This window comes from Lutjanus erythropterus, chromosome 11, assembly GCF_056507025.1.
Source record: "Lutjanus erythropterus isolate fLutEry1 chromosome 11, fLutEry1.hap2, whole genome shotgun sequence".
NCBI lineage: Eukaryota > Metazoa > Chordata > Actinopteri > Lutjaniformes > Lutjanidae > Lutjanus > Lutjanus erythropterus.
Window position 1 is genome coordinate 3,589,588 of NC_139327.1, and position 24,756 is coordinate 3,614,343.

Sequence of the window (24,756 nt, forward strand, 5' to 3'; positions counted from 1 at the left end):
ATGTTCAGTAAACAGCCTGTCGCTCAAAAATATGTTTCTCCTGCCCCTGATAAAAATGGATTAAGAAGCACTTTTCTCCTTATGAAAGTAACACCAGCGGCTGTCCAATCAATGAAAATTTGGTCGGACAACAGCATAACAACCAACCGCTAGAAGGTGTCAGCTCTAGGAAAATAAGACACACAGTATGTGTTGAGAGTGAATGGCAATGTAATATGAAGGCTGTCTGCAGTGCTGTGGTGTAAACTGGTGTTTTCATGCTAAAGGACAACACATGGAAAATACCCTGTGGTGAGCTCAGCCTCCACAGCACCAGTTATTTCTGTCATTTGGCAATAGCGTCCCTTTCAAAAGCAGCTTACACAACACAAATTGACTTGAGGTATGCGCTTATTTCAATTGTGCACGCACGTGTGCGCGCACGAGTGTCATTATTGCTTGAGGAGTTGGTGCCTGAGCTCTCTGTGTGAGAGGATGAGGTGTTCGTACCTGTCAGTCAGGTTGGGGCGAAGGCATGCTGTTTGAGCCTGGAGCTCTCTGGTCCGTCCATCAGCATGCAGAGGCGACGGTCTCACCTGAACTCAGCAGACCTGTCAGAGTGCCAGGACAGCTCTGCTCCTCCATTGGAAATGACAGGCCTCTGTGCTAATGGCCCTTGGGCAGCGGCTATCTGGGGTGAGTGACACCCACACGCAGCTGCGAACAGCACCAGTCCCGAGGGGAAAGAGGGCACGAAAGGTTAATGGAAGAGAGGAGAGGTGAGGGGGTTCACCTGGATGGGGTTACCTTTGGTTGGAGGGGAGTTTTGTGCTTTTTTTCTCAGCATCCAGACAGAGAAATCTGAGATAAGGCTTTCTCCTCCTGTTAACATGCTGCAGATATTGTATTCAAGTGCTTTGAGGCAAATCAGGAAAAAAGGGGTCTTAATGGGCTGAATTATCCCTTACAATGGAGGCTGGCATAGTAATTATCCAACACTGCTTTAGCATGGAAGCAGAGTTATTGGGGTCAGTCAGGCTGGATGTACAGTGGGGGCGGCGGCTTAATAAGGAGCCGGCGCTCAAAACAGCTCACAGACTGTCTGCACCCTGTTCTGTGTGTGGCTGCCCACCTTGTCTGAAACACGACACCAGCACACACACATATACACACACACACACCAACTGACATTGCCCCAGTCTTAACATGGTGTCAGTCTGCCATTCAGCCAGTATGTGAGCTGTAAGGAATGAGGACACAGGTGCTGTGGAGGACTTATGGCTTGAGCTCCACTAACACATCAGACTTAAACTTGCAACAAAGAGTTTTAAGCCTGAGCCACAAGTCCCACATTCACTGTAAAAAAAAAAAAAAAAAAAAAGGTATTTGTTTTAACTTAAAAGTTAGTGTCCACATTAAAATCTTAAGGTGACTGAATTTTCACCACCAGAGTTCACAATATGAACTCGCACAAACAAGACATTATAGTTCAACTCTATACACACTGTAAAAATAAACTTAAACTTTAAAAACCCCTAACATTTAAAGCTGCCTGAACTAGAAAAGACGAATTGAGGTCATTTGATTGATTCAAAACAATGAATCACGTTGTCATGAAACCATCAAACATGAAATTTTCTAGTCATGTAAACTTGATATTAATTCAGTTATACTTAAGAAATTAAGTTGAGCTGACAAGTCTTCAGTCATACTGACAAACTCTACAAACAAATTTGATTTCCTTTTACATTTACTCAGTTTGAAAAGTCAGTTGATTTCACTCAAAGAACTTAAGCTTCAGCTGCTGTTGTTGGAGATGCTCTGCTCCAACATTGGCACAAAGACAATATGGGAAAGTGTTCCCAGTGAATTAATTAAAAACTGAGTGGAAGGGGGCTGAATTCAGTCATTAAAGTGTATTTGAGATGCACAGGAAGTTTTCATCATATGTTTTTCTTCAAACTATAAAAAAGAAGGGTCTCAGGAGAGTTTTAACTCTCAAACTCAAATTCATGCTCTTTAGAAACTTAATTTAATGAGTTGATTGAACTCTGTACTGTACATTTATTCAACTCATCGTTTTAAGTCAAAAGAAGTTAGAAGAAGTATGTGTTCTTGCAAGGAGTTTTTAAATAGGACCAGCTGAGAGAAGATTGACTATTTCAATATAGTTATTCTTAATGTCTATGTGCGTCTTCCCAGCCTAAGATACAGTGAGTAAGAAGGCAGACATTTTTATTTAGATCATTTTATTTTTGATGTTATATTAATTTTTATTTTGAGGTTATGGTATTGGAAACACAATCACTTTTGTCCACAGGGGCCTCCAGAATCAACAAAATATGAAATTTCCTTGTTGTAGCTTTAATTGACCTAAACAGACACAACTTATATATTTGTGGTGCGTTAATGAGAAAAGTTTAGTTGATTCCATGAAATTCAATAGGCAATGATACGATACGATACAATACGATACAATACAATACGATACAATATGATATGATACAATACGATATGATATGATACAATATGATACAATACGATACAATACAATACACTTCATTGTCCCATTATTTTCAGACTCAGATGCTGCCTTTACAGTAATAGTATGAAAAAAAACACAAAGCATATATTGTAGCTAATCGATTATTTACAGTGTTGTACTCAGTAGAAGTCATGTTTTTGCCACTGAGGGTTTATGCCATGCTGTAGCTCTGGCTGTCTGGACCTGTTATTTACTAGGTCCGAGGTGTGGACAGTTCTGCAGGTTTATGGTCAGTGTCAATCAAAAATTTCCTATGTTGGATGGAGGCCTCTCTGATTTCCTTTTACACAGTGGGGAAGTGGGGCTCGCAGTGCTTGATCAGCTGTTTTGGCCACTCACAGCTGCTCCTATTTTGTCTCCCCTGCCCTCGTTGGTATCCCTCGGTACCTCCTCACTCTCTCCCTCTCTATCAGCAGTTTGGCAGCTGTTGTTGCCTTGTTGTCACTCCCAGTGGCACCTTACAGGAGCTAGAGGCGACAGAGGGGATGAAGGGAAATGGAGGGAGAAGAAAGAGCCACCTGTGACTCCTCTCCTCTGGTCATGCATGGCAGCGAGGTTTAATCTCCTCCGCTATTGATTCCCAAAGCCAAATAATTGCAATGCGATGGTGTTCAGCGGCCCCTCTCCTGCTGAGACCAGAATAGAACGATGACCTGATGAGACATCGACATCACAGCATGTGTGTGTGTGTCTCCATCTCGGGCTGTTTTTATAGGCCACGTCTCGGAGGAGGGCAGCTGTTGGGCGATGATTGGCACCCCGCTCCTTCCCCCTCACTTCCTGTCCACGAACCAATAGCGCCACTGACAAGTGACTGCCAATCCAATCAGGATTTTACGGCCAATTAAACAAACTGTTGTCAACCCCTCTTCATGTGAACGTCCTATCAGATCTCCCTCGCCCCTTATTTTTAAGCACCACAGACACAAACAGTGCAGAGGCGGGGGTGAAAATAGGCCTGTTATTTCATCATCTTTGTTTGTCGTCAGGGGAGTGATCAAGCATACTTTCTGCGATATTTTCTCTTGCATCTCCGAAAAAGAGGCTGAATGCCGATCGATTGCCAGACGCCACGGGAGGCTGCTCCATTCTTTCTGCTTCGAGTGACATCAACAGATCAATTGGAAACACACACACCCTCCACACCCCTCCTAGTCAAACACATGTGCTGGCTTCATACATACCTCAGCAAGTCAAGGTCAAAGTTTAGGCTGCTGCTTCCTCATTTGGTCTGTTTACAATCATTAAAGGGATAGATCGGATTATTTGCAATGGGGTTGTATACTTATCCTTAGCAACAAAAATAATGATATTCCTCTCTGCTTCTCCAGACTGGAGGCATGCTGAGCCTGATACAACCCTGTATTGAATGATCCAAACTATCCTTGCAAAAGTGTGTGTGTACAGTATGTGTCTGATATTTATGTGTGTTTGTGTCAGCCCATTAGTCCCTTTAAAAAGGGTAGCTTACAGGAACACAAACACATACAAGCAGAGTCCTCTGTCATTTCAGCTGGAGCATGTTATTAAGTTGGCTGCTCCTGTAGTTACTGCAGAAAAATGTCAGGAAAGAAAAACTCCTCGCCCTGCGCTCGAGTGCTCCACTGATCGTTCGTTGCCATGTCATCAGCCACAGGAAAGTGGCTCTGGGAAAAAAAAGTAACTGCATGTTTTTATTAATGCTGCAGCTTGGATCGCAGTCTGGAACTTAACCCAATGCACATCTCACTACTGTTTCTTGTTTGTAGGACTGGAGCAAGCACCTTTTTTATTCTTACCATATGTGTTTGCTTATACTGTGCAGAAGATGATGTTCCAGTGCACTCTGTGCCAGCCGGCCCAGTATTTGTAGCAGCGTGTAATTCTCCACAGCTGCACTGAGCAGGTAGTGGACAGATCTGCTGCAGCTGCACTGACAAGCTACCAGCTCTCAGGGTAGCTGAAAGATTGGATAAAATAAAAGGGGTTTAGGTTGGCATTAGGTAGCACTCGATGGCAGCTTCTGCAGGAATTAGCTGCTGAGTTTCTGAAACAGACACGAGAGTGCTGCACGGGTATTTCCCAGGCTGCATGTGGCTTTTATCTAACGGCAGCCAAGGCATTGGTAATCCAACACTGGTGAAGTCTGAACGGCAGGGTTTCGGAGAGAATTAGCGGTGATCAGAAATGCAAGGAATGCAGAAATGTTTGAGGGGGAATCCAGCAGGAGGCTGGGATGTGATGCATGAGAACGTCTGAGGTAAGACGTATTGGTCGACTCCGGTGTCCTACTCAGACCGAAGTTATGTGTCACACCCTACATAGGCAGTCCCATTAATCATAAAAAGAAGAAGAAACAAAGCAGCCACTCCCTCCAGTACTCCACACCTGATAGAAAACACAACAAACTGCTGCCATAGTACACTGGACAATATTGATTGTTTGGTGATGACTGAAAGGAACGTCCTGCTCTTAAATTCCTTACCCCACTCCTCTCTGCTGCAGTATATTTGTTCTCTTTGCAGACGATTATCAGACAGCGGTCACAAGATCAAAATAATAAAATATATGAAACATCTCATCCCAACCTTTGTAGTAATGAATATTGATTTTTCTCTCATTCTTGTTTCATCTGAATATCATAGCGAGCGGGCAGAGTAAATTACTCTGCTCCATATGGAGCTGCCTTTTATGAGACCCAGCACTCCAGTAAACAGCATTAGATTTAGTGTTGTGTTAAATATAATACACCAGAGACACTGCAAACAAATACGTGCTGGTAAGTCTTCATAGCAGTAAACCAACCATACCATTTCAAATTCTGTATTACTATAATTGCACATTTCCAACTGACTAATCGTAAGATGTGATACAATATGGTAAGATGAGCAATCATGAATAAAACTCTCAATGATGTCACAGCGACAGGAGCTGCAACCCAAACATTTCTAAACGTTAACGAAACATGAAACAGAAAGCAGACGTATTTCCCGTAAAAACAGACAGCTAGGGAGGGACCTGTCCCAGCAGCCAGTCGCACTGAATGTGCCTTAACTCTATGCCCACCCCCAGCTGTGCAGCTACAGCTGTTCATTAACCTTGCTGGCTCTTCTCACCAGAAGGGGAGCTGCCAGTGATCAGTGATGGCAAGATTGGGATCAAACAAGACCAATGGGGGTTTGATGACAGGGGATATGGTACAAAGGTGGTTTTCTTGCAGAGTTTAGCTCCTGGCACCCTGGGACTGAGTCAGCTAACTTAGCTGCACAGCTAATCAAGCTAGCATTATCTCTTAGCTACTTTAACAACAAGTAAAGCCGTCTTTCCACCAGGAAACTCTGTAAATGACCTCAGTGCTGGATTCTTGTCAGTCTAATGGCAGCCAAGTTAGGAGAAACTCTGTAAAGGACATTAGATGGAAAAACAAAAAGCATTTTCTCTATAATATATGATCCCGTTTGTCTCTATATGACCTACATGAGTTAACAAGACTCTCACCTATTTCAATATAGTTTTTCTTCATGTCTACTATCAGGTAGGATTCTCTGTGAAATCAGGTGAAATGAGTCTGTGTTTTTATTTTCTTACACAAAGTTACAGTGAGTAGGTTTTGATCAGTTACAAAGAAGCAGAGGGAGATTTTTTTTTTTTTTTGATAACTTTATTTTTGATGTTATATTTATATAACACTAGTGCTTTTGTCAGAAGGGGCCTCCAAAATCAACACAGTGTGAAAGTTCTTTGTAGTAGTGTTTACTGATATACTGTCTCTTCCTTCCTGGCAACCTTGAAGATTAATTCACAAGAAATTCATCAGATGCCTCTGGTACTTTTCCATCTGTACATAAGCATACATCATCAGTTTAAATCAGAACACATGTGTCCGCTGTAGAGACAGACAACAGGTTTTAATAATAGAAGTACCAAAAAGTTTCGTTAAAAAGGGACTTCATTATTAAAAGGTTCACCCTGTTAAGAAAAAGCTACAACAGAATGTTGTTTTGCCACTGATTTAGTGGGCGGTGTTGCCATAGATTTGTCAGCCAGCAGCTCATGCCAAACACACAGTAGTGGCAGTCCAACATTGTGGACAGATTCATTCATTTAGTGTCTTTTATCAGTTGTCTGTAAGTGTGTCCATTGCATCTCTGACTGTATGATATTACAACAGTGCATTGTATTGTCTGCGCTTTTCAAACTATTTTGAGCAGTAATTTGTGTGATTGGCACTTTTGTTGTGAAGTAATATCCTACAAAGTGTTATAAAAATAATGATATCATCTCTGTGATGATAGGGATAATATTAGCTTAGACTTGAGACTCTCTTGGACAGATCACATCAAAGCTATTATACTGAGTAACAGACATTACTCATCTATAGTTTACTTCTCATACAAATGCCTCCGGTTGCAGCAAGCTGATAACCCTGCAATGATGAAAAAGGGCACAAAGGTGGAGTAGAGTCAACAGACACTGGAGAGGGAAGTTGTATTTATGGAAGCAGCGTGTTTGCGATGTGATGAACGCTGACACCTAGACACACACACACCTCCAGCGTCCACAGTGGACAGGTCAAAGTGACACTCTACGGTGCTGTAAATGGCACCCAGTGACAAGGCCTATCCTTCGGACATGTACAGACCTGCAGATAGGATGTGCTTCTCCAATTCCTCTAATTCTGTCTCTGGCAGCTGATGGATGGTCGAATTCCTCAGGCTGTTGTCCCTCGGTTGGACGGTCTGTCCTGACTGTCAGGTTTCACAGCTGCAAGGATGACGGCGCCTACAGCTACAGTGGGAAATACCCAAATCTCACACCTAAAAGAGGAAGAAAAAGATGACAGGAAAGCAGGAATTTTCAGAGCTCCAAATTGATTAGATCTGACTTTAAGGGACTAGAGAGCATAACAATGATGTAATGTGTTACTATACATTATTGGTTTGGATCCCACAAGGATAATAAGTTATATTTTTCTCTGTCCATGTTCATTTTCAATAACCTAAAGAATCAAATGTGTCTCCTCCATTTTTGCATCCTGCCACTGCAGCACAAAGTAGCTCTGTGCCACTTGATTTCTATATTGAATAAAAACCTGATTTTATTTCCAAGCAGGAGCACCTGAGTCTGTGACAAATCACATTTACTTCAAAAGTCTAATCTCAGAGGTAGGAGTTTAGAGGGAGCACTTGAAAGCAGCAGAATACTTTCTGTGTACATCTCCATTGGGATTAAGGTGTCTTTCGGTACTTTCATTTCCACGTTTTCAAACTGAATCACTGTCAGTCACCTTCAATAGACATGTGAATTATTCCATATACAAGTAGACGAGTGTCTTTTTGTTTTGGATCAAATGGGCTGCTGAATGTCTGGTATCCCACAGCCGGATGCAGAGCCGCACAGGTGCGCTCTACAGCGGAAACTAGTGTTTCATAGGGAAATGTAACTGTGAATATCAATCGCATACACACACTCAACATACGTGCGTCTGCATCTCCTCCCAATGCTCTATTCACAGTGGCATTGAATCATTGGGGGGTGAGTCATCCCAGGAGGTTTTGTTCAGCTGGCCAATCAAAGCCAGGGCTGGATGTCTGGTGTTTCTGGCCTCCCTCTGTGTGTGGCAGAAGAATAGCGTGTGTGTGTGTGTGTGTGTGTGTGTGTGTGTGTGTGTGTGTGTGTGTGTGTGTGTGTGTGTGTGTGTGTTTTTAGGGGGGTTGGCTGTGGGGGTGCAGCTTGCTCAATTGTTTTTGACTTCAGGTACATTCATGGTCATTTTCACTAGGCAGCAAGTCCCTGAGAGGCTCCACTGCTGGGATGGGAATTAATAGTATTCTTTTGGTACAAATGATGTTGTTGACTAGGAAGATGGTTATACTGAGAATTGTGGTAATGCTGGTTTCCATAGACATGTTGTTGGTGGTGATACATGCTGTGCTCTCACTTTATCTTGTACTGCCTTGAAATGTGTAAGCTTTTTTGTTGCCTGTTGTCTGTCCTGTCTATGGTGTTCAGTTTCGGTTTCAGTATCGTACCATACTGTACCATATGTTATCCTATTCTATTTTACTGTACCGCACAGTATGTTATCGTAACGTATCATATTTCACCATACCTTACCATACAGTACCATCTCATATTGTATAGTACCATGGCATACCATACCGTATTGTATCGTATCATACTTTATCATATCATATCATACAGTACTGTACTGTATTGTACTGTATAGTATCATATCATACTGTATCATATTTTGTCATACTGTATCGTATCATACCATATAATATTATACTGTATCGTATTGTATTATATCATTATTGATTCTTTTTTTGTGTTTTGTTAGTTTTCAGAGATTTGTTTCTATCCTAGTATTTTTTAACCTTTGTTGTTATTTGAGTTCTTGTATGTGTACACCATGGATCTGATGGTAACAGCATTTCAATCCTCCTGCAACTGTTTTATTATGTCTCAGTGTGAATACAGTGTAGATGCCATGACTCCTTCTTGGTGCAAGATTCCAGCAGCATAGACGCGGTTGACATCATTGTTTCGCAATGTCAGATAAACATTTGAGCAACCATAAAAGGAAATGATCATCTTGGAGGCATATGATTCTGATGACAATTTGAAACCGGTTCTAAACTGGAACACATTCTTAATTACCATCCCTATTCCACTGTATCATATTTAGTGTATTTATTTTATAGTCCTACATCAGACTACCTAACTGATTCATGAAGCAGAGGGAATCAGACCAACCAACTTTAGAGAATAATGCTTCAGTGGTAAAAGGCTTTGCCGACTCACTTCATCTTGTGTTAATGAGTGCTTAAGGTGCCACTGATGATAAAAGATTGAATTGAAGTCAATTAATTAATCAAGATTAATGAAATGATGACGGTGATGATAATTAAGGATGATTATTGATGAAGTCAAGACTCACTGACATTTACCGTACTGTTTACAACTGCAGACTTAATGGCTCACAGTGTTATAAAGAGAGAAACTTTTACTTGTTAAAAGGTCAAGAATTGTTACGCTTCACAATAAGACAATTTTAAATGTCAGTAAGAAATTACTAAATATTTCTTTGTCCCAGGAGAGGCTCCGCCTATTATTATACCACCAGGCTGATAAACAGTGTCCCAGACAATTAGCTTGGTAAACACACGTCTCAGCGTCTCACCTCTTATGCAAGGCCTCGACCACATCAGAGAGAGGTAACCATCGGACATGTGCATGATTCACCTGTGTCTCACATCACACTGACAACACATGTTACTGGAATACCTGCCTCAAGTGTACCTATTATTATTAGACGCGTCACACAGCCTTTGTCCTCTTGTGGAATGTACTAAGATGATGGTAATTGATGTAATTTGCCAGCTAAGAGTCTGTGAGAAATATGTACAGCATCTTGGTTGGAATTTGAAGAACATCAGGACCAGTTTGGCACTCCTACCTCTGAACTTAGAATTCATTTTGTTCTTTGTGGAAACTTTTTTTAAAGTTTATTTGCTGGACTGCTGTTACATATTCTGTCAGAAGTACACAGAGCGTTCAGGAGACTTTGAGTTTTTCGCTTTAAGCCTCGACTACAAAGAGAATGTAATAGATAAAAAAGAATAATGATGAATTCATCTACTCTACAGAGGCTTTAAAATACAAAACCACTTTTACTAGACTGGCCTCAGAGGGGTCCCTGCAGTCAGTTGAGGCAAGTTTAAAAAAATGACCTTAACAGCCCAGGAAGGTTACACTGAATCATCTCCATATTTACCGTTTGGCTTTGTGAATATACATAATAATTTTAGTCACAAATGTCCTTGCCATTAATTATCCATGCAACTTGTTTTCTTAACTTATGCTGCTACTGGTGTGGAATACAATTACCCTCAGCCTAATAGGAGGGAGTTATGAGATAAACAATGGTTTTAATAGAAAGGAGTCTCTGTTTGTTGTGCTAATAGCCAGATATATGTCATATAAACCTAATAATAAAGGCATAGCTGATACTATAGAGCTTCTTTAAGTAATTTTCCAGTCTACTGTTGAGTCACTTCCTTCAGAAATAGATGTCATCATTGTCTGATAGCTATCCTAATTACAAACCAACAGTAAAAACTGTAATTATCATATTAAAAGTACTTCCTCAGGAAGATATCCTGCCTTTGTTGTATCTGTGACACTGAAGAATTCCATTATCACTGCATTTATTATGTTCTATTCTCGCCTCATGTTATCTGTCAATTCTTAGATGCAACTAGTTATTCAACATCAGTTTGAGCAAAATGAGTTGAAGTAAAAGATCCAAGACTTCTTTTGTGCAAACAAAAGGTTTAATTCTCTCACATTTTGTTCACAAATCCATGTTAGTGAGCACTTTGTGATGCTAATTGAACAGCATGATTATTGCTCAGGTGTGTCCTGGACTAGTCACAAAACAGGACACTAAAATGTGCAGTTTTATCTTGAAGACATTAATTATAGGGCTTTTATAGGGATAATTAATTAATTAATTGAAATTTTATCAAATATCGCAATCTGGCCTACAGCAATTTTCAAATCATAGGAGGCGCAGTATATGTTAACTACAATGAAAAATGCAAAATTCATTTGAAATGAAATATCATCATGCTGCAGAAATGTCCTGGCCTACAAATATTTTTACAGACTTAAGAAAACATCTTTGTACAGATCATTGCAAAAAATCCCACCGTAAACAATTTATTTAAATGGAAATAAGAAACGTAAAAATTATTATTACAATTAACATTCCTTGCAACTGCAATATCAGTTAAAATAATCACAATTAGATATTTTTTCAAAATTGTTCAGTTTAATTCATTAGGTGCTGAACTATGACCACTTCACACAGAGCTACAGATATCAGGTTATGACTTCCCTCCTGGTGAAAAAAAATTGGTATCTGTAGTCTTATGTGAAATCACCATACTTTTGTGTCCCTATTGTCAATTTGTGTCTCTGTATGGTAGTTTTCTCTTTGTGGTGCTTTTGTGTCTCTTTAGGGTGCTTTTGTGTCTCTGTTATCATTTTGTGTCTCTTTATGTCATGTATTTGCCCTCATGTGGAAAAAAAATAAATATATCTGTAACCCTCTGTGAAATAGCCATAGTTCAGTGCCCAATAAATGTCTTTTTTTCAAGATCAAACTGCACATTTTTACTGTCCTTTTATTGTGACCAGTCCAAGACACACCTGCACAATCATCATGCTGTTTAATCAGCATCTCTATAGGGTAGAGCTTGGGAAGTGCTCACTAACACAGATTTGAATATATTTGTATTTAAAATTTGAGAGAAATAAACCTTTTGAGCAGACAAAAGAAGTCTTAGATCTTCTACTACAACTAATGAGAAATGGGAGCAAAAACAACTTGTTTTGAGTGTGCTAAAAAGGAAATTCATCTTCTACTACACTGAAAATACAGCTCGGTAAGTCAATGTTACAACAGGTTGTCTAAGCTGACCATTGTTCTATAAATGAGGTTATGAAAACGTTTCTTCCCCTTTGGCCTGCAGTGTAAACATCCACACACTATGTCTGCTCCACACACAAAGTCCTCTCTGCGAGGGCTTTTCCTGCTCAATATTTGTCACACATGCACTTTATTTATAAAGGAACCATCATGTTTGGTGATTGGACTGGACTTATCTGTAATGGCACAGTGGAGATCACACAAACATGTGCGACTTGTGGTGTTCCACTGCATAAACAAGCATAAACAAGGAGACAATGGTGGTCAGAGCAGGAATGTGACTTGTGAGGACAGGCGGCATTTTATACGTGTTTCATATTCAAGAGCTGCTTACTGTATGTCAATCAAACCTCAAATTCAAATCAAATTTTGTTCTCACTGCCTGCGCTGAGAGATTTGTGGTGTGATGTGGTCTTATTGTTAGTCATAGTTTGTTTGTCCTTCTTGCAGTGTCTTGAAATAGACTGAACACATTTATATTCTTGTCACTGAGCTCATTCTTGCTAATGAAGCCAAACATGTCTTACACGAGAGCTGCACTGCCCATAACTTTCAACAAACACATGATGCCTTCTCAAACATGTTAGAGGACAAATATGTAATATATTTACTGAACTAAATCATAAAATGACCATGACATGTCAGCAGAGATTAAGGAGACATGTTGAGTTGAAATACTGGTTTGTCCAACAACAACACTACAGTCAGTATGGTCTCCTTTGAAATTTCCATCCTGGTCTGGAACATCTATTTTGTTTGCCCGTTTCATTTTTTTTAGACTTAAAATTAATGCCGAATGTTTTCCTAATTAGTTAGTGTTCATTTATGAGTTGAAAGACATCATTAACAATCTTGTAGAAGCAGCAGATGTTTTAAACGGTTAAATTGAACAATATGTTAATGGGTTTGACAGGCAGTAGTGCAGGCAGTCACTGAACTCCAACTACTGTGTGTATTTTCAGGGAAGTGGGCTTTTGTTTTTGGGATACCAGGCTTAATTTATATTAATAGACAACTGACGGTTATAAACACTTGATCAACTTAAACTGTAGTATTTGTTGCCTCTTGTCAGTGTCAAATTATAGTGTTGCACTTGTTATTTGGACTGCAGTATTTGGGAATCCTCCTTTAACAATTACATAAATCCCAAAATTAATGTGTCATTTAGTCTTTTTAAGCATAGTAGATCCCTCAAAATGAATTGCACTTCCAAGCATGACAGATGTCTCTGTTTGTAGGTTTGCAGTCTTCAAGCGAGACTGACAGGAGAACAGTGGGGTTGTTTCATCGACAGTGTTTGTAGTGACAGGGCATTTCCTGGGAGCAGATGAGCCTTCATAAAGGTTGTGTTGTGTTGTGTTGATGTGACATCAGTGTGCATCTGCTCTCTGTGACAGCATGTGTCTTATATAATGGAGATTATTCCATCTGTACGTCAACATTGGATTAATTACATCAAAATGACACCATGAAAGATTCTTCCTTCCTGATTTAGACTGAAGAGAACCAGGTGTCTCTTCTGTGTTTTTATATTATACTTTATGGCTAGTTTTAGTTTTGTGTTCCTCTTTGACATCTTTTTTTTCTCTGTGGTAGTTTTATACCTCTTTGCAGTCATTTTGTGTCTCTTTATGGTAGTTTTGTGTCTTTCTGTGGTACTTTTGTGTCTCTTTCTGGTGGTTCTGTCTTTTTACAGCCGCACACCCAGATAGAAGAGAAGAGATACTGTGTCTTTGTTTTGTTTCTCTTTGTAATAGTTTTGTGTAGCTTAGAAACTGTTGTATGTCTCTCTGTTGTAGTTTTGTTTCTCCTTCTGTCTATGTCCTTGTAGTAGTTTTACGCTAACCTGGCACGCCAGATGGGCAGCCATCCATAGAAACTGCTTGGAAAACGTGGAAAAGTGCTGTTCTTTGCCTTTCAATCAATGACGAAGTATTCTCCAGTTCTGATATAACGCTACCTGATGCTATCACAGAGAGAAAATGCAGTAATATAAACTAATATGCTGTGTTTCTGTAGAAGGGTGTACCTGTTTTGCTTAAAATAAACAACACAATGTTCCCCTATGCCTCTTGTCAAGTAAACACAGCGTCTAACTCAAGTGTGGCGGTAGTTCATCATCTTATTATTCTGTCACTTCAAAGCAGCTTCTTTAGAAAAACAGTTTATCTGACAAGATGCTTTGTTGGGTTGCCCAGTTGGACCCAAACAGGCTTGTGCATGTTTCCACTAAACGAAAACTAAAAGTTGCATTGTAACCCTTTGTTTTGTTTTTGCCAAGTTTCTGTAGCAAGGAGCTGATATTATCTCTTCCTCCTCCATACAGTGTCTTCTTTGCTTATGATGCAAACTCACACCAAACAAGCAGGATATTAAACCAGCGAGGTTAACACTAAATAAACGCCAGCTTAATGTCAAGACCTGTTTTTTTTTTTTTTTCCCATGTGTTGCCACTGCTAAGAGGTGATAATGGGCCTGAAGAAAATGGTGCAGCTTATCAACAAAAATTACATGGAATAAGACACACAGAGTTGCTGATGTGTGGTCCTGCTAATGACTTAAAAAAGGCTGCTTAATGATGTGAGGATGTGTGTTATTGACAAGCTGAGTAATGATCTGTGGGCTCCTGGTTTTAAAACCCATGTGGAACCAGCTGGTGGTGTTTGATTGTGGACCTCTCCCTGGTCTTATCTCCAGTACTCACTGCAGAACACCCTGCTCCGTGTGTGTGCCTGTGTGTGTGTGTGTTTCTCCAGCGGTGCACATTGTGGCTGCAGGGTGAGCTGGTGAAGCTCTTTAGAGAGCCGGACCTGCACTGAGCAGTCATCAGAGTCATTTAGCATTACACAATAGACCTGCAACAGACAGAGAGAGAGAAGGAGGGATGTGCAGGCATCAAGAGGGACAGAACAGGAGGGTAGAGAGGAGGAATGCACTGTAGAGATGAGGTTTCATTATGTGTAATGAGCAGATAAAGTAATCCCAGCCCCTGTGAAAACCCAAAGCGTAACTGATTTATTCATTAATAATAACTCATATTAGATTTAAATTAGATTTTAGATTAAATTTCACATTCTGAAATGGGATTCTTTTGCACAAAATGACACAGTGAGGTTTGGAGTATACCTGTAGTTTAACAGAATGGGTGTTTCTGTGCAAAATATTATTATTACTAAAACTGTTTAATAATACTTAATAATATTAAAGGTACAGTAATATTAAAGCTGGGGTAGGCAGTTTATTTTTGTACATTTATACCATAGATTTGTTTGCAGTTTATTTTGTAATTTAACATGTATACAAGAAGAGAGCAGCTGCATTATTCAGTGCAGCTTTATATAATACATGGGTATCATAAAAAAAAACCCCACCTGTTCCTCCCTATTCAAACCCACCCAACCATCCTCACTTGTCCCCTTAAGTCCAAATCTTCACAAGGATGACTGTCTTGTGAAGTGTTTTTCAAGCCAAGTATTACAGAAGGAATACATACAAGTAATTATTAAGTACGTAAATTAGTAAAGGGAATAAAAGGAAAATGGAAAAAAAGACAAAAATTTAGCTCAAGACAGGAGACTTTGGCTCTGTTTGAGCTCAGTCCCAAAGCAGGAATGAGCCTCAGAAATCAACTATCTTTCTCAAGAATCACTTACTGCACCTTTTAATTTACATCTTAAGTGCTTTTAGTGAAGTGATTAATATTTTTTGCCATTGTGGTTGTGTAAAAAATATAATAATTTTTATGTGTCAGGTTAGAAAATGAGCCAGTGGCACTGACATCAATTTTTAGAATTTATTGAATAACAAAATGTGTGAATCACTGGCACGATATTTCCTAAAGCAATGTTATTACACAGAGCAGAATATTTATTGTTGCCAGCTTTATAAAATGACTATTCTCACAGAAGTGCTATTAATCTGAAATTCTGTATGTTTTGTATGAATGTTGCTTCTGCTAGATTTTGCCCCATTTTGTTTTCTATGTTCATTGTTTTGTTTTTGTTTTTTAAGTAAAATGAAAAATATATCAAAACAACACTGAAGAAAAGAAAAGAAAAGAAACTAAAAGACACATATTGTAGTCAGTGATACAACATTAGTCTGTTATGATGTACCTAATCCTAAATTAAATTAGAGCTGAGATAATAGTTGACCAATCAATCAAATAAAACATGCACTGATTGATTACTGATGAAGTGGTTCTCAAACAGGGGTCTGGGGACCCAAGGGGGTCCATGGCACTCTGCCAGGGGGTCCAAAAAGTTTTCAGATTCATTCATTTGAATTATCATTATATTTAAAAAATATTTTTTATTTGTTTGTTTATTTTAAAAAAAAGGCTCCACTGTAGCCTGCATTTATTTTATGGTTAGACCTTTAGCAACCAGTGCTTATTTATATAAAGTAGATTATATCAAATTATTACAATTAGGGACATACAAGAGGAACGTAACATGATTTGCATTATTCTTCCTGAAAAATAGGTTTAGAAAAGGACTTTCTGTGTTTATCATACCATAATATCACATGTTCAAAACTACAGTTATGCTATAATCTGATTATTTTGTCCCTTATCTTGTTGGTTGGCCTCAGCAGCTGTGGGACTGTGATGTCTTATATAACAACACCTCTCCTCTCCTCTCCTCTCCTCTCCTCTCCTCTCCTCTCCTCTCCTCTCCTCTCCTCTCCTCCTGTATGTTTATGCTGATGATGTGTCAAAACACTCCTGCCTCCCCAGCTCCTCTCACCGCTGTCAAGAGTAACATCTCTGCCCTTTCTCCTCTGCAAAGACACAAAACTCTGCTTGAGAGCATTAAAAATTCAGCTCTGTTTGGGTTGGTCCTCCTCATAAATATTGACTAAAAGCCCCAAGAACGAGGGCCTGCTTGTCCAGTCAGCAGCGGGGCAATTAGGGGAACACATTTAAAAGCACTTGTGTGCCCTTCACTGGGACACTGGTTTGGTTGTAAGAAATTAAGATGAAGAAATTATTTATGGCCACCACGGTCCTCTCCCTGGAAGACAGAGGGAAAGAATCAGTGCTGGTGTGTGATATACTGTTAGGAATCGTCTCCATCTGGTCAGTTTAAGTGTGATACATTAAACCCTGACATGTTATTTCCTGCACCACCTTTTAAGATTTGTTTGATACCAACAAACTGACAACATATAATCCTATCTTTAACCTTGTCCTCTTTTCTCTCCCTCTGTCTCTCTTAAGAGCTACTGTATTTGGCCACATTCCAAACTGTAGTTTTTCCCTACAATCCTCCCTACCGTATAGGGCACTGCTTTTGCACAACTCCTTCTCCTCCTCTCTCGTCTTACAAATTAAATCCTTTACAACCCACATCACCTTTCTCTGTGACATTTCACAGTGCTGTATCATCTGTATTTAATATTCTTTCGCCAGGTTTCTTGTAGTACGTGTAGGTGAGCTGTAATGGAATCCTAATTGGTTGGAGTTGAATAGAGGTGTCCTCTGGCAGTCCTTCACTGTGTCTCTGGCCGACTGGTATCACCCAGTCGATCTGAACAGGTCTCGGCTTAATAAGTGGACCTTAGAGCTGAAATACACGCTGCCCCACAAAGTCTAACCGCACTAACTACACAGAGGGTAAAACTGACAAAAATGGCTTTAAAGTGTTTTCACTGGCCAGATCTTGTCATTACTGCAATTTTTAAACCGTTTTTTCTCTACAACAAAGCAAAACTGAACTGTGGAACTTTGTAACACGATAAAACAGATGTCAAGAAGTTCATTTTTAGTTTAAAACTCAGTTCTGACCATTATTGTTGTTACTGTGGTTAGCGTGTGGACGGCAGCATGTCTCAGTCCAGTTGGAATGTGTGGGTTTTTACAGCTAAGTGCAATTAATAAGGCATGATTTTTAAATAGTCGATGTGTAAGAAAATATTGATGCATTTGAGTATGACAGTATCATGTAGCAGTTCTCAAAAATAGTCATGGCAGTTTTCCAATTTATCTTAAGCCATAATAGCATAACATAACATAGCAATGTTACAATGTAACAACATAACAATGTAACAATATTACAATGTAATAACATAACAACATTACAAAATAATGTAAAAACAATATAACAGCATACCAATATGAAAAGATTACAACATTACCATGTTACAGTGTAACAACATAACAATATAAACAATATAATAATGTTACAATGTAATAAGATAACAGCGTAACAACATTACAATGTATCAATGATACACCATTACCAGGTAACAACATAACAATGTAGCTATGTAACAATGTTACAACTTCACAATGTTACAGTGTAACAACATAATAGTGTAACCAGAGACAGAAAGAAGAAAGCACATATTGTATCTTTCTTTTATAATTAAAGCCCAATTGATGGATTTTTGGGGACGATACTGATATTGGGGAGTAAAAAAATTCTGATATTCAGGTATTGGCCAGTATTCCTTATTTATTTGTGTAAAGTGCAAAAAATAAGATAAATTGCATTATATTGCATTATATTCTGTGGAAAAAAGGTAAAACATCAGTTTTATTAGGCCAATATCAGTCTGGCTCTTAGATTTAATTAGATTTAAAATATTGTAATATCACCTTGGTGATAGTACCGCAAATATTGCAGTATATTGAATCATAACTCCTGTATCGTGATACATATTGTATTGGCAGATTCTTGACAATGCACAGCCCTGCTAGTAAAAAACAGGACTAAAGGGACATATCTCGATCAGTAACAGTCACCGTCTGTCACTACACCCAAAATAACATTTTCTCTTTTTCTTTTTTTCCTCCCGCAGTCTTCATTTGCAGCTTCATGGTGGCAGCTCCCATCTTCGGTTACCTGGGCGACCGCTTCAACAGAAAGGTCATACTGAGCTGTGGCATTTTCTTCTGGTCCATTGTTACGCTGTCGAGCTCCTTCATCAGTAAAGAGGTACAACATCTCACACACCCTGATGGATACTGTAGGACGATCACAGTACAGGAGCTCCAGTGTTAATCTATTAGTGCCTGTGATACAGTCTACACCGACACAGAGCTAATTATTCTGTTATGGTCTGGATATGCTTGATGTTAAGGCTAGTGAAATGAAATGATACGCTTGTTAAGTCAGACAACCACTTTGCCTTTGTAGACTTTCTTTATGTCCCCCTCCCTCTCTCTCCCTCTCTCTCTCTAACTGGCTACCAGCCAATCAGCTAATGAAGGCCCATGCTTCAGACTTGTCTCAATTACAAATGCTTTCGAAGATAACACTCTGTAGTTTCACTGCCCCTTGACAAGTGGATGTAGATTTGATATCTCCAGCAGCTCCTCAGTGTGCTGGGCGGTGTTGGATGCATTAAATAATAACAGTATTCAGGGGGATGATAATGTGGGGGAGGGTAATTCCACTGAGAGTAGTTATCACATTAAAGTAGAAGGCTCTGAACATGTGTATTTATACACTGTAAAAATAAACAATTTGTTTTGACTCAAAAAAAAAGTTAGTGAATTAGAATTTGAAAAGATGGGTTGAGGTAATTTTGCAGTGAATGGCATAATAATAGAATTTTCTAGTCAAATAACCTTGACAAACATTAGAAACGTGTTTTCTTCAAACTATAAAAAGAAGGGTCTAAGGAAAGTTTGAATGGTCAAATTAATTATTTCTAGTAAGTATTGAAAACTTTAAATTTGTTTAGATGTTCTACAAACTTAAAAATGTTGAGTGCTAATACAATTTCTTGTCTTTTGTTGTTATTAAATTCGTATTTTTTTATTTCTCAAGGAAATGAGGTCCCTAAAGAGTTATTTTAAGAGTTGTAATATTTTAAGAGATTAAAAAAACTTACTTACTTAAACTACCTTATTGAGTTTAGTGAACATGAAATAATGTTTTTTTATATACTTTTTTATACTTAAATCAATAATTTTTGAGTTTAGAGCTCAAAAGTTGGAGGTTATCAGAGTGAGTGAGGTACCACAATTTTTCTGAGTACTGCAAACTTTAGGTATCCTAACTTATTAAAGGATACATTTCTCTCAAGCAATATATGCTGGGAAGTCTGTTTGTATACTTTGTTATTTACATGTATCTATAGAAACTTCATTTAATGAGTTGGTTGAACTCTGTCCAGTACCTTCATTCAACTCATCATTTCTTTTCAAAAGACTTAGAAGAACTTATAACTTCTTAAGTGTCCTGAGAATAAAGTAAAAATTCAATAACATTAATTAACTTTAATAAATCTTTTATATTTACATTAATGTAATGACAAAAGATTAGTTCATACCACTGAATTTCTGTATGATTTTTTTTTTACAGTGTAAGTGTGTGGGGGTGTGTAAACAGACCTTGTTATACAGTCTTGATGGACAGTTGCAATAAAAATCTAACAGACAGACAATCTTTGCTCACTCCACTGGCAGCGATCTGTGACATTAAAAGCTGCGTTGGTTAAATTTATGCGGCAGGCTGCATGTCTGCAGAGCAGCGTCACAGAGTCCCGCAGTGTCATCTCTTCAGTGAGTAAGCCCGCTCGCTGCTGAGGCCCTTCAGCCCGGAGCTGTGGAAGCGAATGACAGCTCAGAGATGTTGATGGCCTTTGACTTCAATCCCCTATAGACTCGTCTGCTAAGAGACAAGATGGCAGCCATTTGCCTAAGCAGGAAATACATTCAGGCTGCTTATGGCTAAGATGAAATTAAGGGCGTCTTCCCTTCTGTCAAATGCCACAAAGGCCACTGACTGTCGATGAGGAGATGAGGAGCGATCCTCGGCACCCACGGTCCTTTGCCCCAAGCTTTAACTTCACCCTCAAGACATGTTCCTGAGTATGCCAATCAAATGAGACAAGAGTAGATGTCTCTTATGTAACAGCTCCGCAGTGCTGTCGCCATGAGAGATGAAAGACATGACATGTGATGAAATGTTAATGACCACTTACAACTGAGTCCTATCATTGCGCATTTAAGACACTGTGGGGCATTTTGGAAGGATTTGCAGCAGATACGGAGTTCAGATGTTACGTAACATTAATTTGCCTCTGCCATAAAGTGAACACTTTGCACACTTTATTCTGCATGACCACAACAGATTATCGTCATAAAATGTTCACTTGTAAGTCATGTGATATTTGAAACGCATTAGTGGCAGTCTATTTTTAATTTCATCCAATGGAAAGCATGACTCATTTGATTCACCTCCATCTCATGAATATAAAGAGGGTGAGACAAGGATAATGACCACTGAACTACTGTTGTTCTGGCTGCAGGGATTCACAATGATTGACCCCTTATTCATTTTAGGGCAATTTATCTTTTTTCTGTTGATTATCATCACATCTGAAATATTTTTATCTGCCACCAGTGTGACCAGACTGTGTCTCTCAGCTGTCATGGTAGTGGTGCAGGTACCATGTCTTCTTTTCCAAATGTGAAGTGTTATCTTATTAATGATTGAAAAATATTATATTTATTGATCTGAAATAATGACTGAATGTAGTGGCTGTTACATCCATCCCTCAAAACTGACCTGAAATGATGATCTCTTGTCCATCCACATGCAAACTAATAGAATTTGGATTTGGTTAATGTGATCACTGAAATGAGGATGACAAGGCAAGTTGGCAATAAACTAAATTTAAGCTGCAACCTCCAGGGCTGAAAAATGATGCTTAAGCAGAAGTGCCAAAAACTGCAGTTCCTCAAATGGCCACTTGAGGCTTGGTCCAAAAGCAAATCAACCTCCATAGACCCCTGTATTAAAATTCTCAACTTTACAGAAATGTAGATCTCTATAATTAATTTCAGTTCATGACAACCATATGGGGAGTGAATCTTGATATAACTCACCTCATCATATCAAGGCTTGAAGTTATACATGTTATAAGTTATAAATGCTTGCTTTTAGTAACAGGTGGGTACTATCACAGATGGCTAGCCACTAGGTAGCCGCTTCATTTGGCAGTCTCAGTGCTACTTATGCTCCACCTCTTAACCCATGTTTGGTTTAGCCAGGAATTAGTCGAGTCCGGTACAGCCAAGATGGTGACGACCAGAGAGCGGCTCTTCAGAAACCTATGGCTGATATCACAAGGGTTCCATCCACTATTTATCACTGGCATTAATTACTATTAAACATCAACATGCTAGCATCGTTATTGTGAGCATGCCAACATTAGTATTTAGCTCAAAGCATCTCCGTACCACCTCACAGAGCCATTAGCATTACTTCTCAGTCTTGTTTGAAAAAAAGCTTTGAAACAAAGTAGATTTTCCTTGACCTCCTTCTTCTCTTTCATCTCTTTATGGCCTTCCATGTGCTTTTATTGTTTCTAAAATTCATTTTTGTGGTGCTTTTCTGGCATCGTCACTGCTTATAGCATTTCTGTTCCAAGTGGCGATGATATTCTGGTGACCACACAAACAAAAAGAACTACCACCATGATCCCACTAAACGTTGGACCATTAAAAGAAGAAAATGGGCTGGCTCTAAATCATTGGAAACTGTGACAAACAGATATACAGCAGTGAAAGCTCAGCTGTGATGAATCACAAACACAGCAGCTCACAAAAGAATCAAAAAGCAGAAACAAACCATTTACAGCAACTGTAAACATATAGAAATGAAAATAATATGGGTGAAGACCACAACAGACTGTTTTTCTAGATGCAATCCCCGAAATGTCATCTTACAGTGAGGTGTGCGTGCAGTGTAGTCTCCAGAGGATGTTTGATGGCTGTGTGTCTGACCTCATGACATGATGTTACATCCACCAGCATGAAGCCTGGAGTGACAGCTGAGAGCTCAGGTCAGCACAGGGATCACCTTCCAACTCCTTAGCTCTGCCTCCACCACCCACAGCACCTTCATTAATCTCTTCTCACTGCAGACAAACAGTGACCTTATCAGCCTCACACACACCACAGTCTGACATTGTTATGGCCCACAGTGTGCTTACATATTTTTGAGGTGGAAATAGAAAAATATCTGACATAATGTAAAGGAATGTGAACACAAGAAAAGCTAACAGTATACAGTATGTCACCATCAAACAGTGCAACTAATTCTAGTACACAAATTAGATAGTACACAGATTAGTGTCCAATATTTGCAGTTTGCGTCATTCCAGTGTGTGGAGGAACCAGATTTCTTTGCAGCTTCACAAGCAGACATGGGAGTCCGTATCCAGCGAGTAGTAGTTGCCATGGAAACTGTTAACAATCCAGCTGCCCACACAGGTTCCCCCACAAGCGTGCGTGCTCCTATTAAAGCCTTTTAAGTATCCATCTATTTATTTATCAGTGTATTACATCTAATGGGAGATCATTTAAGAAAGCTAAATAGGATTAAACAAATTAAAATGCTGATGTGGTGTTATGTCACGGTTTCAAGTAAATCTGGTTGATCGAGATAACCTCCTTCAGCTCTGTTTGCAACAACATCTCAACATTTAAATCAGTGAGAAAGTCTGTAGGTTTACGTCTTGTGCGGCGCTGCAACAATATCATGGGATTGAGCTTAAAGTTATCACATACTTGTGGTGTTGTGTGTGACGTGTGTTCATTCATTGTTCAGTGCTGCATGTCAGTTTCAGGAGTGCCTGCCTCCACTTATCTACTAGATAGTGCTGGTGAATCAGTACTGATTGAGTGAACTGAAGGTGCTCACGACTAGTAATTTTATCTTGTATAGTATGTGCATTGTGAGTCGAAAATAGAGACATTAATAGACTCAGGTACACAGGTGGAGGTAGACCAGCTTTTTCTAAACTTAGGGTCAACCCAAATTGAGTCCCAGACCTTTTTTATTGGGTCATCATATGACAGAATAAAATTCATACTATATTTCATCAATAGCAAAACTAATAGGCTTTCATTTGAAGCAGGCTTGTATTAGAGGCAGGCTTTTATTTCAACTTCCCCTTGTTTGTTAAGTGAAATGTAATTGGCTATACTGTGGCAGGCAGTGTGTAATTAATAGCAGAATGCAGCTCAGCATGTCAGTCCTTTCACGACATTCAACAGAGGGCAAGAACTTCAACTCAAATACAGTGGCAAAATATAGCTGTGGTCAAGAAATGTAACAGCCACATCACTAATGGTTAGCACTGAATAAGCACAAAACAATTAGGCTATAGTTGTGCAATATGTCAAAAATGCTGATACATTTGTGTAGGTGTGTCGAAATAAATCCATAATTCACCAAGTTAGATGTGAAAATAGTCTCAGTGCACTTGTTCTCGACTCAGTGGGTGCGTACTGTGCTGCTAAATGAGACAGTGTTGCAGAGGAGCTGTCACTCATGCAGACCATTAAATTAGCTAAATAAAGTGAGAAAAATCGCCCCAAGACAAACAACTGTCGATGAACTCAGCCAGTTGCCAGTGCCCAATATATTTATCCAATCGCCCAACCATTAATTAGGCTACCTATGTAAACTGTCATGCTCTAACAAAAAGAAAAAAAACATTTGTCTTTTGGAACATAGAACAACTAACTTAATGAACGACTCTGTCCAGCACGAGACATGATGGGAATTGTGGGCCACTACTACAATAATTTAGTAGGAAGCTTTTGTTAAAATTATTGCAGTATGCTCTTCAAAATCAACCCCTCCCTGTTCCTTTCAAATTAAAAGCCCTGTAGTGTTTCAGTGGACAGCAAGTTCATTAAACTTCAACTTATCATGACACTCAGCAAATTTGATTATTGCACCAATGCACTTTTATAATGAAATAAACATGTCATATACATTTTAAA

The 24,756-nt window shown here is 39.1% G+C and overlaps 1 protein-coding gene across 1 annotated transcript in view; it reads left to right on the plus strand.

Moving 5' to 3' along the window:
- The window catches only part of spns2 (SPNS lysolipid transporter 2, sphingosine-1-phosphate), a 96,382-nt gene that overhangs the window by 36,409 nt on the left and 35,217 nt on the right, over positions 1 to 24,756 (plus strand). The window contains exon 3 of the mRNA XM_084730489.1: positions 18,807 to 18,943. Coding sequence (XP_084586615.1) covers positions 18,807 to 18,943 — 137 coding nt within the window. The remainder of the gene's footprint in view (positions 1 to 18,806; positions 18,944 to 24,756) is intronic.